Here is a 16530-nt window from a genome sequence, read left to right as displayed (position 1 = left end):
ATAGGGAATGTCCAGATGCAGATTCAGTTGTAAGTAGATTTCTTCATAGTACAGATGATATAAATTAATTGTTTTCATGAGAAAGACAAAATTACTAACTCTTTAATTTTAATATTGGCTGAATGTCATATGTAATGATTTCGTAATAGTTATTTTGATGAACACAAAAGTCCTGTCAGCTCATTCTCATTAAGTAGAAAGTATGGTGAGATGTTTTGAACAACTGGGAGCTGCTATTATATTACCTTTTTTTCCCCTTGAAGAACATGAGATTTCCTTGTTTTCAGATCTCTCATCAGGTCATACTTTTCTATTTGTATTATAAATCAACTTCTAGAGACTATAATTGTAAAAAACAAACAAACCATGGTCAGATTTAATAATTTCTAAAGGGTTTTTTTTTAAAGCCTCTTTTATTTAATTCAGAAACTTCAAATGAAACTCTCCATGTCTACAGTGAGAGAAGAGGTTTACCAAATAATCTATAGAAACATTTTTAAATCACCTTAAATGTAGGTGATGCTAGTAAGAATAAAAGCCCTCACTCATTTTTTTTTTTTTTAATTTTTAATTTTTTTGCTTCTTATCAACACTTGTTACTTATTTTTTAGGCTTTCACTTGTCTTTCTAGACTCTAATGTTAATGTTTAAAAATAAAGTTTTAATAGACTTTTATTTCATTTTGCATCTAAAGCTTATCAAATTGAATCACAACTGTTATTTTTATTCCTCTACTTTTTCCATGTTAGTGAAAGAACAAAAGATTATTTGGGTGATAAATTCAACCAGGAGTGGGTTGGGGAGGAAAGGTGTGGAGAGAGGTGAGAGACAGAATCCTTGTAATAACTTTTAATAGAAAAATGGTTTATGACAACTATAAGATTAAAAATTTCTAGACTGAATTATAATTAGTTTTAACTAACAATATTAACTAATGATTTATTTTAGTACTCATTCCCCTAATTAAGAAGGTATTTATCTAAATGTTACTGACATTTCTTGTAAACATTGTAGTTCTCAAATTTCCTATATATTAATAAAAATGCAGAGAATATTTTATAAAATAAATTTTTATAATTTTTATCAAATAATTGTGCTTTTTTTCTTGAATAGTCTGAATTTTTACACATTATACCATTTATAACTTTTTAATATGGACCAGTACAACCCAGTATAACCAATATACCTTTATTGAAGATTAATTTAACCAACTGCTGCTTATAGTGACTTAATTTTTTTGTGGAAAAGTTTAGTGATTTCTAGAAAAATGATGAGTGTGTTTGAGGTCATTCCGTATTTTTCTAAGTCATTTTGGGATATGCTTTTATTATGTTTGTCATGTTTCTGGAATAATACTTTTTTATACATTATACTTTTTGATTTGATGAAATCTCTGGTACTTTAGTTTTTGTGTTAACCACCTACCAGATGGTAAATTTTCTGGTTTCTTAATAATACCCAAGTTTTTTATGCACATGCAGCCTTTCTAGTACATACAACTGAAACAGACAGAATCCATTAATTAATGGTTAGCCTATAAATAAGAATTGTTTGTGGATAGATGGATAGAGGGGCAAGGCTTATTAATTAATTGGTAGGGAGAATTCCCAAATGAGGAAACTCCCTCTACCAGTGCAATTTGGAACCTTTTCTGTATCTACTGTTTTGGAGAGTTGTCTAGAGCAAAGCTTCTTAAATTGTCAGGTGCATCCCCACAGGGTCACATACCTGAATGTAGGAGTCATGAAATTATGATTTTTTATTAGTAAATGTTTTATTTATATACTTATTTTCTTATCTGAACACCCAGGGTCACATAAACATTTCTTGAGCGAAAAGGAGTTCTCAGAGGAAAAAGTTTTAAGAAACCTTGGTCTAGAGCATTTACAACTGTGACTGGCTTAGCATCATACAGGTAGTAGTGTGGGATTCACACAGTATCAGAAGCAAGCCTTGAACCTGGAGCTTCTTGGTTTTGAGGCCTTGGCTAAAGGATTAGAATGCTAGAGTTTTAGAGTCAGGAAAACCTGAGTTTAAGTCCTGCTTCTGACATTTACTAGCTATGTGACCTTGGGCAGGTCATTTAACCTCTTAGCTCCAATTTTCTCATCAAAAAAAGGACTGGAATAATAATAGCACTTACCTAAAGGAGTTGTTTTCAGAACCAAATCAAATGAGATAATATATATTTATAAGTCTTAAAGTGTTTATAAAAAAATACTTTGGGGAGTGGAAGAGAATTTTTCTCATAGCTGTCATTTTCACATAGCACTTTTCATACAACTGTATGGAAACCTATTTGTATTACAGGTAGCATCAAACTAAAAATCTGATTTATCTACAGTGTATTGAGTTACATGTTTATTTCAGATTTTACCAGAATCTTTAATTAATATATAAACTCTGTATTTTGAAATTGAATCACATACTCTTTTTAATGTGTTTAAAAGGATGTTTTAGGTTTTCAATGTATTTGCTAAACAGGAATAAACTCTATAGATTTTTTTTTAATTATTATTAAATTTAAGTACTGATTTCTATAGTGATATCAGTTGTATGACTCTAATATTTATTTTACTTGATTTGTTTTATTGTTTTAAACATAGACTTTAGGTTTTTGTTTTTATTCTCTGTTTTTTCCTTTTCCCATCCCCCCCAACTCCCTTTAACCTAAAAAGATTTGTAGATTGGAGCTTTTTATGTGAACACACTTCTACTTTTTTTTCCCTTTGCTATTTTATTAGTAAGAATATATGTGTGTTGCCTGACAAGAAGTCATTAAAAAAAAATTTCCAGTATTCTCTACTTTAGTAGCTCTTCTCAGTAAGAAATGCATATCCTGAATAATTTATGTAGTTTAATGCTTTCAACCCTTATTATTTTAGATATTGTAGAGATGATAAATCCTCTTTAGATATATATTTTTGAAAGATGATGGTAGGCTATTTCTTTTTTTCTTTGCTCTTTTTTCTTTTTGGCTGAGGCAACTAGGGTTTAAGTAACTTGCCCAGGGTCACACAGCCAGGAAGTGTTAAGTGTTTGAGACCAGATTTAAACTCAGGTCCTCCTGACTTCAAAGCTGGTGCTCTATCCATCCACTTTGTCACCTAGCTGCCCAATGCTAAGCTATTTCATTTTTGTTTTTATTTGTTTACATCTAACGGAAAAATAGAAACTAAATACTATTAATTTAGACAAAAGTTTTTTTCAAAGCAAATTTTCCTAATCTCCTCTAATGTTCATATCAGCTTCTGAGTAGTTAGGAGATAATGGAATTATCATGCTTATCAAAAGATTTATAATAATGGTATTATTTTAGTATAAGCAGACTTCAATTTTCACTGTAATGTATTCCTAGAAACTATAGCATATTTTTTTCAAAAGAAATGACTACCTAACTTATTGGGTGATAAATTTCTTATGAAAAAGTTAAAACTAAGTTGATAAGTAAATGTCAGTCAGAAACCACTTATTAAAATAACACTACTATTTGCAGGCACTGTGCTAAGTGTTGGGATTACAAAGAAAAGTTAAAAGATGGTCACGCTTCTTTCAAGGAGCATTCATTATGTTATGTGCACTGACATATTGAACAGTGAAGCGGGTTGGGGTCCCTTTAAGAAACAGTATTTCCTATTGATCTGTGATTTCTTTCAGATTCCCAACCTCTTCTGGCTGAGGCATATCATCCCAGACAAGTTGTCTTTCCAGGATGCCAGAGCCTTTGATTCAATTACAAATCCTGGTCAAACAGCATCCTTTGAATTCTGATAGGAGATCTGGGCTTTCCCAGCCCCCACTGTGTTCTGATCTGCTCCCGTTGTCCCAGCCCCCACCAAGACACCCAATCTCATAAGCTTCCATCAACTAAGTTATTTGCAGGTGGACCTTGGCAGCTCCCTTTATTGCCAGGACCTTCTGTCCACTGAGAACTGCATTCTCAGTACAAAACTCCATTTTCCATAGACCTGCCACTATAGAAGTCAGTCTCTTGGTAAACTGATTTCTATCTAACAATAAACTTTCATTTTGCAACTAATATTTGGGAATGGGTGAATTCTTTCACTCCTAAAACCTGCGGCTGATTTAATGGGGATTCTTAATAACTCTCTTACAGCCACTAACCTCTAGACCACTCAAACAGCATCATGTTTATGGTTCCCTGATCGGGTATCCTGAATATCTGGACACTCAGAGCCAAGTTGGGTTTTGAGCTGTTGGAGCAATATTCTTCAAGGGAGAATATCTGCATTTTCCTTCTTTTGTCTCACTCTATCTCTAAAGATAGTGGGCACCCAGACAGTTTCTGGGTTGTAGGCAGTATTCTCCTGGGGAGAGTATCTGCATTTTTTGGCAGAAAGCCTCCTTTTTGTCACTCTCTATTTTTTAGAGATAGTGGGACCAGGAAATCCCAGAACTCTGGACAAGGTAAAAGACCTTTTTTCTTTCCCTATTCTGTAGTGGACACCCAAGCCACCAGGTTTGGATCGTTGTTAGAGCTCTACACTCCTGCACAAGATGCTGCAGGAATTTGGGAAAACTAAAAGCTTTTACCTGTCCACAACCTAGGAATACCTCTGCCTCTAAAAATCCTTCCTTCAGCAGAGATACTTGGTTTAAGGAAACTCCCTCTGTCCAGTCCTTCCAGAGACAAAGGACCTTCCGTTGCATCTCAAGGCACTCCTGAATACCTTTTTCTCTCACTAGAAAGCCCTGCCCTCAGGCAGGAACTCTGAGACACGAGAGGAAGTGTCTCTTTAACACCCCCTCCCCCAGATGTTTTGGGGACCCCTCTGACCAGGGGTGGGGTGGGGTAGGGTGGGGTGTCTAAGGCCAGCACTCTCTTTGATCTGTCTTGGGGAGATAAACAGAAAAACTTAAGAGAAGCCATGCTTAAGTCTTTCTCCCACTCCACTGTTACATACACTATGGTCTTTAATGATCAGGCTATAACCATGAGGAGAAAGGTCACTGAATTGGAGGAGCTTGGAGAACATCTCTTTACCCTTGGCTGTTACTTCTTGGAGGAGGGAGGGGGAGCGGTGAGGCCATCTTCTCCAGGTCTTGCTCTCCCAGCAAGATTTGGGGGTTTAGATGAGCTCCCCCTCCCTCAAGTTCCAATGTGGAATCTGAAAGAAATCACAAGATCAATAGGAAATAGTTTCTTAAAGGGACCCCAACCTGTTTCATTAGGACTGACCTTTAAGGCAAGAAGATCTAGGTCGGAGTTATGCCCACTAATACTTGTTAGCTATATTTTTTAGCTATTTGACCTTGGACATCTGATCCATCTTACAGTGTTCTAGGCCAGGGCTTCTTAAACTTTTTCCACTTGTGACTGACTCCTTTACACCCATGAAATTTTTGTGATACTCTGGGTATTTAGGTGTGTAAAGTAGATATGCAAATCAATCATTTAGTGATAATAAAACATAAAGAAATTTATTTTAAAACAATTCTTTTGTATACATATTACTTTACTATTTATTAAAAACAAAAGCAAATTTGTATACAAATGAGATAGATGTGCTTGTTTATTTTTACATAAAGAATTTAATCTTGGCAGAATACTTGATATTTTTTACTATTGCCAAATTTTTCATGAAACCCCCCATCCAGTTACACAACTCCATATGGGATCAGAACCCACAGTTTAAGAATCTTTGCTCTAGACTAGAGATGTCAAACTAAATAGAAAAGGGGCCATTAAACATACATAAAGTTCCATTTGGGCCTCATATTGACTTAGAAAACCACATTTTAATATTACTTATGTTCTATCTTTAGTTTACAAAATATTTCCCAATTACATTTCCATTTCATTACTCAGGAATGTTGGGGATGGGGCTCTATGTTAGATATCTGTATCCTGGGCAATGGGCAATTATCTAAGACTACAAATTATACAAAAAATAGACACACACACACACACACACACACACACATCCACCCACCCTTGATTTACTGTAGTAGAGGGAGTTCTTATACTGTTGAAATCACAGGTCTATGGTTATACACAAAATAATGTCATATTGATTGTTTTTCTTTTATCTGTTTTGTAAACTCTGTTGATAGGGACCACATGTGGTATTTATTTTACATTCTTCATATTTCTTCATATTTCCAACATTGTGGTTGTAGATAAATTTATTCAGCATATTTGGTGGTTTTCTAAATATTGTAAATTTGCTTTTTGTTCTTGATTTCAATATAGAATATCAGTTACTGAGTAAATAGCTATCTGTAGCTAGATTTGTCATTGCAAAATAATGTGTGTGTATATACACATATATTGTCTTGTCATTTATTCCCTTTTCTCTGAAATAATATAGTTGTCATTTTCATTTTTCATTAATTTGTTAGGCTTCTGAAGCATATGTTATAATTTAAAATTACCTAAAAGTGGAAATAATTTATACACATTTAATCTGATGATAGAATTTGACAAATGACTGATCATATGTTGTATTTTTAAATAAAACTAAATTGCTGAATTACAGCTGTCTTTGTAATAAAATTTTTCTTTTTCTTTCAGAACATTCCTGATGTAGATGAGGAAGGTTATAGTATCAAACCAGAAGCAAATCAGAATGATATCCTTTCATCTACATATTTGTCAAATTTATTATTTATATGTATGTTTTTTTAATAAATAGATAAGTAAACACTTTATTTCAATGGTTGAGTTATTGATCCAGTCATTATTTGGGGTATAATTTTTTAGGTGTCTCCATTTAAGTTTGCATCTTTTGTTTATAGCATTTTTAATTAAATATTCTTTATTGTGTTGTGGTCTTAAAAAAAAGAAGCGTCTTGGTTTAATAGAATATTGGCTTCAAGAATCAGAAAGATCTTTAAACTTCCACCTGTGGTGTATACAGACTGTGTTCCTGGCCATGTTAATTAACTAATCTCTCAGTGCCCCAATCAAGCTTGAAAGACTCTAAATTGCTGAGTTGGTGTTGATCTGTTATTGGAGCACTGAAATGAAATACCCTTTATATTCCAGTGAAATAGCAAGTCTGATTCTCTTTCCTTTCCTTTTTTTTTTCTCTCTCTTTTCTCTCCTACCCACTTCCCAAAATCTGTAGAGCATAGTTAAGATTTCATTCTTTCTGCATTTGAGTTTTTTTTGTCCTATAGCATAATCAATTATTATAAAAGATCTGGTTGAGAATCTCCAAGGTTCTTATTCAGTATTTTTCATAATCTATCATAGTAGGCACTTTAGCAAATTCTTATTTATCTTTCTAACATTCTGTGGATAGTTAGTAATTTCCTTATTAATCTTGATCACATCATCAATTCTTATTTTAGTTTAAGTTAAGAACTTAGGATCCATGAAGCTGTTTATAAAAATATTTTGATAACTTAATCTAATTGCCTTTTTTTTTTTTTTTTTTTGGTAGTTCTGTGTATTTTATTTTTCTATTTAAAAACATTATTTTCAGGAGAGGTCCATAAGTTCTACCAGGTGGCCAAAAAGTTCATGGCACACACAAGGTTAAAAATGTCTGCTTTAAAAGCTCTTTTGCTTTGTTAAGGCTGTACTTTATAATGGATTTGTTGGTAAAAAGTCCTGCCCAACTTTACTTCTCATGAAGGTTCATGCTTAGTTTTATTGAACAATCTATTTCCCTTTGTTAGTGTATTGCATTTCACCCTCTTTCATTTCTTGTGCCAATATGTTCCATTATGATTTTGATGTTTGATGTATTTCTTTCTTTCTTTTTTCCTATAAGAGTCTCTCTTTGATACTACTGCTCTGGAGTTTTTCTATATTTCTGGGTGAATTAAATTTGGGGAGCATTTCTACAAATTCTCTTGGTTTGTGCTTTGCTCTCTTTTCAGATAATTTTATTTTATGATTGCCTGGAGATTAGTGTATTCAATTGCTTATTTTTCAGAGACCAAACAAGCTAGTTTTGTTATTTTTGAATTGTAGATATCTTGGTCTTCCAGTTGTTCTGTTTTGTTAGGGACTGGGTGTGTATGGGGAAGGTTTCCCATATTTATTTACATTCCTCTCTCCCTCCCCTCCCCAATCTGGCTGCTCTTGTTTCCCTCTGTGAAAACATTTTTTTATTAAGATTTTCCATCAAATATTCCAAACTGTTGAATTTTGTTTGTCTTTTTCTTTCATTGTTGTTATATTCTTTTTTTTGTAGATAGCAAATTTCCCTTATTCCTCTTAATGAGTTCTCCCCCTACCCCCCAGGAGATTTTTTAAGATCCACTTTTTTTTTTTTGTCTTTTTTTTTAAATTTCAAAATAGAAAAACAAACAAAATAGATCAAGAAAAGAAAAAAAGAAAAATTATTGCTATATGCACAGTAGACCATAAGAAAGCATACAAAATATGAGACAATAAATTTCTATTTCAAGAAAATCTGAATAATAAATATGCACATTGTGTTCAGAGTTGTCCCATCTTTGCTTCCTTTTGTTTTCTGCTATGTACTTTTTACTTTATTTTCCCCCCTTTTCTTCCCTGCTGCCTCCCTGAAGAAGGCTATAATTAAAGTGTGCACAGAGAGATAGATAGACACACACATATATAGAGATACCTCTATAATCATACATATATACATTGTACATCATATAGATCTATTTAAGATTATACTATATTTATTTGTCCTCTATTTTTATGCAACTGTATATCATCCATAAATACAAATCTTTCCATATTTTTCTAAATCCAACAAATCATCATTTTCTGTGCCCCAGCAATATTTAAACTTTATACTATCTAGTTATTTTAAATAGTTAAAAACAACACATACTGATTAATATGATTGGCATATAGTATAGTTTCCTTATTTATTTATTTATTTTACTAAATCTATTCTAATCAAAAACTTTCTAGCTTTAATTCTCAGATCAGTGATTAAAAAGCCCTGCTTTTTTTTTTTCTTAATAAGTTCTACACCTGATCTTTGTTATTGTTTGTGTATCGCCTTTATTTCCTATCCCTACTAGCTTTACTTCTGCTTGCTACCTTGCCTTGCTATTATTTAACCTCCCCTTAACCCCCCACTCCAAGGATTCTTCACTTATCCTTTCAAAACGTCTATCTTTTCCCTCCCTCTTTGTCCTGTTCCCAATAATCTTCACACTTTATCCCATTCCTATTAACTTAAATACCCTTCTATAATACTCCCTCTCATCTATTTCCTTCCCCCCTTATTTCTTTATACATTTAGAGGACTTTTATACCTTTGTAGATATATATATATATATATGTATTATTCCTTCTTCAGCCCATTCCCAATGTGAGTAGGATTTCAGAACTATCAGTCCTCCTCTTCCATCTAAATCCTATGTGTCAGTTCTTGTTCTCACACCTCTTTCACATAACATATTCTTTCCACATTTTCTTACACAGTTTTGTCCTTTAGAATCATATACTTAGCTTTGCCCCAATGTTTCTTTCACACTACTTAATTACTAATGACAATCTTATATATAGCATTTACATTTCCATATAAAACATAAAAAGTTTGTACTTATTGAGTTCCTTGAAATTAGTCTTTGATGTTTACTTTATATTTCTTTTGAATATTACATGTCAAATATTAAGTTCAGGGTTTTTTGGTAACAAAATCCTGAAAATCTGGCTGTTTACCAAATGTCCTTTTTTTTTTTAAATTTGGAATTATGCTTAACTTGGTATTTTCCCATAGCCCTATTTTATTTTATTTTATTTTGCTTTTTGATATATAGTGTTTCAAGACCTGTGTTTTCTTTCTTTCTTTAAAATTTTTGACCTGTGGTCTTTTAATGGAGCTGCTGTTAGGTCTTGTATGATTCTAATTGTGGTTCTGCCTTATTTGAAATTTTTTTTCTTGTTGCTCATAAATTTTTTTCTTTGATTGAGAGGTTTCAGAATTTGGCAGTGATGATCTTAAGGTCCGTTTCTTCAGTGAATGTATCTGTATTTTTTTCCCAGGGTTGAGGGGCTGAGGGGAAAAAGCAGATGGTTCTTTCTGAAGAATTTCACCTTACTTTATTTTAATCTATCTTAATTATTATAAGTAGAATTTTAAACACCTTGGGGTGAGGTGACCCAAATTTTGCTCTTTTAAAATTGCTAGTGCCTAGTACAGAGCACTTAACATTTTAAAAAATTAGTTTTGCTTGGGTTTATGATTTTATTAGTTTAGGGAAATCCCCTTTTGGAAAGATCTCTACTATATTGATGGACAGCAGTTCTGCAATGTATTGTTTTGTAGTAGGAGTAAGGAATCTTTTTCTGCCATGGATATTTTCAGCTATTGGTTATTTATCAGATCATTCTTGGGCCATACAAAATTATCAACTTAATAGAGAACTCAACCTATGGGAGGTAGTTGTACTTCACTTTCAACTCATCATCATCTGTAGTCGGTTATTATGCAAATAATTTCCTGTGAAGGCTGGAGATGTCCCATTCCTGTCTTACAGAGTTACCTGGGGCACTAAGAGTATTTTTCCTAGATCAGCCAGTTTTGTATGCACTATGTCAAGCAGCCTTTCTCCTGTTATATAGTAGGTATTTAATAGTCATTAAATTGAATTAGGTTCTTTTTTACTTATTCATTTTTCAGATTCTCTATTAGCTCTTCTGTGAGATTTTTCTTCAGAAAAAAAATTTCTTCCCCCCCCCCCCCTTTTTTTTTTCTTTTTTGCTTTTTGGTAGTGCTTCTCGACTGTATTTTGGTGTTACTTCTTGATATGATAATGGGAATTAAAAAGAGAATTGGACTTAGTTATGACTAATCACTTGACCCTCTTGCCAAAATCCTTATGTTTATTTCTCAGCTTGCTATTTCTTACTTGACAGGTTTTCATTAATAAAACTGGAGTGTGTTTCCATTTCATTTTATTGAAAATAATCTCAGAATCAACAAGTATTGGTTAAAAATGATTCTATATTTCCTCTTGGTTTTTGTTTTCATTCAGTTACAGGTTTTGCCTTTCAACTTGTTAAAACTTGCCTTCATGAAGCTAAAATATTATATCTATGCGCCACTAATTTCTCTGGGTAAAATTAGGCTTTTATTGATAACATTAAAAAAAAAAAAAGGACAAAAATATTTATAGCAGCTCTTTTCTGAGAGTAAAAAATTGGAAATTGTGGGGAATAGTTGAGCATATTGTGGTATGTGGTTATGATGGAATACTATTGTTCTATAAGAAATGATGAGTAGGATGTTTTCAGAAAAACCTGGAAAGTCTTTCATGAGCTGACATAAAGTGAAATATACTATGTACAAAATAACAGGAATATTGTAAGATGATCAGGTGTGAATGACTTAAGCTATTCTTAGAAATACAATGATCTGAGAAAACTCTGAAGGAATTATGATAGAAAATGATATCTATACCTAGAGAAAGAACTGATGGTGTCTGCTCAAGCATACTTTAAAAAAAATTAAAAATAAAATACTTTTATACCTAGAGAAAGAACTGATGGTGTCTGCTCAAGCATACTTTAAAAAAAATTAAAAATAAAATACTTTTCCTCAACTAGCCCAAACATACCAAAGAAAACCATTTCTACTCATCCAGTGATTCTGACTCTGAAGATGAAGAACCAAAAAAGTACCGCATAGAAATCAAGCCTGTGCATCCCAACAATTCTCATCATACAATGGCTTCTTTGGATGAATTGAAAGTATCTATTGGAAATATAAGTCTTTCACCAGCAGTATCAGTAAGTAATATGAGATGATTTAATTTACCATTTTGTGTAACAAGATATAGGAATATGAATGACATTTAATGTTGTCAGGGATAACAAAATATGGCATCATATTGTTACAAATAAGTTGAGTAGATTCTGGGGTTTTAAATATGCACTTTTCCTATTATCTAAAAAATAAAAGATTATAACTAGATAATTTGGTGCCTCTGATATTCACACAAAGATCATGGGTCCCAGTTTTGAAGCTAGAAGGAATGTTAGATACTCTTTAGTTCAGCTCCTAGAATTTTTAACTAAAAGAAATTGAATCCCAGAAAGGTGAAGCAACTTGTTCCAGATTACACAGACAAGTGAAGGAGCAGGACTTTGAGCCTGGGAGCCAAGATGATGGTCCAGATTTTCTATAATTCTCTAAGATAATGCTTAATTTGGCAAATGTTATATAGTGGGGATGGGGAGAACAAAACATTAAATTTATGTTTATAACCATTTGTTAATCATAGTTTATTTATCTAATTTTTGCAAACTTTAGAGATTTGTTTTTGCATGTAAATCTAATGGGAATAATTAAGCTGTTGATATAAATTTGGTGTTGCATCATATTCAAGCTAAAAACATTTTTGCAAACCATTAAAAAAGTAGTCAAATACCATCTTATATCATTGCATATCCTTTAGTTATGGCATACGAATTTTATGGCTGATTATATCAGACAATTTAAAAAAATCAGCATTTTCCTGCCCTCTTATCAATGTTCTTGCTTTCATGGTAATAAATACATGTTAATTCCTATATAGTCAGAATGTGGTGGTGGAGAGGGAGCTAGGCTGCCCATTCACAAGATCTTGGTACAACCCTTGCACCTGACATTTTAGATGTGTGATATTGGGCAAGTTCTTTTTAGTAACCCAAGGAATAAATGTCATACTATATTAAGTCACAAAATAGTTGCTGATCTGCCCTAGTCTTCCTGCTTGGGAGTTGCAGGGAAATACCTTACATTTCCTCATTTGGAACTCCTTGCCAGAGAGCTTACCCTCTCAGTATACTGAAGATGTACAAATAACCATAATGCAAAATAATACATGTTACAAAGAGTAGAGAAAGCAAAGTTTCATGGAAGTTCAGAGTGAGGAAAGATCAGGATTGAGTGGGACAATAAGGGAAGAAGGGGACATTATGGAGAAGGTAATATTTACATCCGTTTACTCTCCTGACCAGGGAATTTTATTTGATGACATAGTTGATATATAATAAGGCTTATTGACTAGAAAATTTTCTGGCTAGAACTAGATACCAAAGCTGTATTTAGTAATAACAAACTCATGTTACTTTAATATTTTAGAGTTAACAAAGCACCTAACAACTACTGTATGATATATGTGTTAGTATAATTAATATTATTTCCATTGTAGGAGTACTCATTAGTTAAATGATTTGTCTATGGTCACATGGCTGACTAGCAGATAGGACACCTGATTCATAAATCCACTTCATTTATGTATACTTGAATAAAGAAGATAGAAGATTTTGCTTACTTTTTTTTTTTAAACTAGATAAAGAGTTTGTTTTTTGAGCCCAATTTATGATTTTAGTGGTCTAGGAATTTCCAATATGGGGAACTATTAATGCAGATTGACTATTCATCTCTAACTTACAGTCTTAAAGAACTGTATCGGGTACTGAGAAATTATGACTTGCTCATGGTCACATAGCTAGTATGTGTCAGAAAGTAGGACTTATCACAAGACTAGCCCCCTATCCACAATTGCCTTTCATTAGAAGTTATACATATGCATAAAAAAATGTGTGTATGTGTACTTGTGTACATATAGATGCAAAGACACATTATTTTCAATCATTTAACAAGGTTTTATTAACCAGCTATTACTGGTTAACTATTAATTAAGAAAATTAATTAACTACAGCATATCCCAGGCCAACATTGTTCTAGGTTCTGTGGACACAAGTTCAAAGAATAATAGAATCTCATTCTAATTAGAAAGACATTAAGTATCTGTAAATATATGTACAGCATAAATATAAAGTAAACAATGCTAATTATACAAAGTAGTTAAAAGCAAAGTAACTTAAAAGAGAGGGCTTGATCATAAAGAAATATTTGATACCATGTTATGTTATGTTATTTAATTCTGTCTTTTGAGTATTCTGTCATATTTATGGAAAACACTGACCGACCCTATTTTCACTTTCAATGCTCTGCTGATGTACTTATTAGCTTGACAGAATTTGTGGTTTCAGGGCTTAATTTCTTCTCTTAAAATTTAGTAAGGCCTGTTTAACTGGAACGATTTGACATAGATCATTTCTAATTGTAGATACAGTATTAAATATCTTGTATTAAACGAATTTTTCATTGGTGTAATAGGCTTTTTTTGTTCTAAACTTAATTTTAAAATTTCAAGTTACAGTTACTCTTGTTAAGACTCAGAGAGTAGAAGTAGAAATAGTGGGCAGATGCTATGAAAAAGTGTCTCAAGCTTTGGTATTTTCCTAAAATTCCCAACTAATCAGAGCTGTCCAGTAGTATAGTGGGGCATCCTAATATATCTGTTGGGTTATTCTGCCATGTGATCTTCAAGCAAAGGTTGAACATGAGAATGTTATAAAGGGGTTTCTTGATCAATTACAAGTTGAACTAAAAAAAAAAAAGCCTCTGAGATCTTTTCTTACTCTAACATTCTAGACTTTCACTAACAAATTATCAAGGTCATAAAGGGTTATTTTCATACATAATTTAAACAGAAATTTACGGAATGTTTTAAGATTGACCAGAAAGAAATAGAATGTAGAAAAGGTCAAGTAATGGGTAGAGCACTGAGCTTAGAGTCATTTGAATCTAGTTTTAGTTCCTGCTTCTGATATATAGGAACTGTCAAGTCAGTTTAATTTCTGTGATGATTATGATTCTGTGACACATAATAATATTAAGTCATGAGAGCTGATCTCTGTGTTATGAAATATTGGAATCCCCTCATATCCATGTAAACAAAAAGGTCAACAGAAAAATATTCTCAAAATTTTAAACCTAATATACACCTCTTTCTTTTTTATTTTTCCTTCCATGTGATATTAGAGACACAGTCCAGTAAGTACAATTTTTTAAACCTAAGCTATTGATACTAATCATTAAATATTATCTTATGTTAGGTTGATATCAACTCTTAATTAAGTAAATACTTATTGTGCCTAATATATCTAAAGTACTGTCTAAATGCTAATAGAGATACAAAATTACAGATAAAATATGATTACTGTCATTTTGGACTTTATAGTCTTATCTCCGAAAAGGCAGAGTGGTATTGATTGTAGGAGCCCTTAAATACCAAAGAAAGGAGTTTGGACTTTATTCAGTAGACATTAGGGAAAGTTTTGAAGCATGTTGAGCAGATGAGTAATATGAGCATATCAATACATGAGAAAGATAAATCTAGAGAGGAATGTGGGTGATGATTTTAAGGAGGGCAGAAAGAACATAGATAAAAAGAAAAGGCCAGAAGGAGGCTCTTAGCTCTCTCACGGGGGTGATAAGAAGCATCCATACTAGATCATGGGCAATGGAGCTAGAGAGGAAAGTACAGATAACAAAAGGTACAGCAGAAGTAGGATCAATGATATTGAATAACTGATTGGATGGCAAAAAGCAACATGGTATTGCGGGCAGAAAGAGGATCTTTTAAATCAGAAATACCCAGGTTCAGTCCTATCTCTGACACACATTTGCTATTGTGTTTTGGGGAAACATACCTTTCTGAGATGTTCAAATTGCAAAAGAATTGTTATTCATTACTTAAGGTGTTAATTCACTGAAGGATCACTATACCATAAAAACCACAGGCCCGAAACCTTCCCGCCCCCCCCCCCCCCGCGCGGGTCCCCCCCCCCCCCCCCAAAAAAAAAAAAAAAAAAGTGAAGGAAGGAAGAAAGAAAACTAAAAAGAGCCTTATTGGATATGAAAGAGAAGAAAAGGAAAGAGTCAAAGATAACAGGGTTTCCCTGAAGCATATAGAACAGCATACTAGAGTAGTATTTTACAAATGATTTTCATTAATCATGTTAACGTTGTACTGGAATAAACATTTGTTTATTTAGGCCTGGTTGCAGTTTCATTGAAAACAAATGATTTAAAATTTGTTTTGCATTCACATATTTAAGGACCTCTACTTTCAGTATGCAAAAGTACCTGACAATTTAATATCTTTTAATGTAATTAAATACTTTGACCCTGAGTATCAATATAATATTTGTAGTTTTTTTTTTCCATACATAATTTAAACAGAAATTGAACAATTTGAAAATGAACAGTTTGTTCTGGTTCTCATTTAATTTTGCATTTCTATTTCAGGTACAAATGAACAGGAATTCATCTAGTAAGTGTAAAATTTTAATTGAAGGATATTTTGTGTTTGCTACTACATTTTATCATGCAAATTGTTTAATTACTTCAATCCTGTGCAGCAGTAGTAACAAAAGGACTTTCCTCATCATCTGACTTGAGGGCAGAACAGAGGGCTATTCTCATTTCTTATAAACTATCAGAATTTTCAGCTTCTGCTGAGACAACAAGGACAAAGAAAAGTTTTTAAATAGCAAGTGAGTAAAAATGAAATTTTTATAGATTGCTTATTAGCTATAAAATAGGAAAATTATAAAATTTCAATTTTCATAGTTTGAGCCTAAATTTTTATTACCTAGTCAAATCTTATTTTCTTATGAAGTTAAAATGATACCCTTCATATATTTTTTAAAAATCCATTCAAAAAGATATCTTTAAGTGGTTACCATTTTGCAAAGTACTGTGCTTTTATAGTAAATACTTAAGC

The 16530-nt window shown here is 32.5% G+C and overlaps 1 protein-coding gene across 5 annotated transcripts in view; it reads left to right on the top strand.

The window, feature by feature from the left end:
* The window catches only part of FCHO2 (FCH and mu domain containing endocytic adaptor 2), a 152128-nt gene that overhangs the window by 93535 nt on the left and 42063 nt on the right, over nucleotides 1-16530 (top strand). For 4 of the 5 annotated variants that reach the window (XM_031966659.1, XM_031966656.1, XM_031966637.1 and 1 more), the window contains exons 11-15: nucleotides 5-29; nucleotides 6536-6593; nucleotides 11520-11695; nucleotides 14784-14795; nucleotides 16053-16077. In XM_031966659.1, coding sequence (XP_031822519.1) covers nucleotides 5-29; nucleotides 6536-6593; nucleotides 11520-11695; nucleotides 14784-14795; nucleotides 16053-16077 — 296 coding nt within the window. The remainder of the gene's footprint in view (nucleotides 1-4; nucleotides 30-6535; nucleotides 6594-11519; nucleotides 11696-14783; nucleotides 14796-16052; nucleotides 16078-16530) is intronic. The other variant, XM_031966647.1, reaches the window with a different exon arrangement.

Source organism: Sarcophilus harrisii, chromosome 1 (assembly GCF_902635505.1).
Source record: "Sarcophilus harrisii chromosome 1, mSarHar1.11, whole genome shotgun sequence".
NCBI classification, from domain to species: domain Eukaryota; kingdom Metazoa; phylum Chordata; class Mammalia; order Dasyuromorphia; family Dasyuridae; genus Sarcophilus; species Sarcophilus harrisii.
Note: the sequence above shows the minus strand (reverse complement) of the source record. Positions and strands in the feature narration are given on the sequence as shown.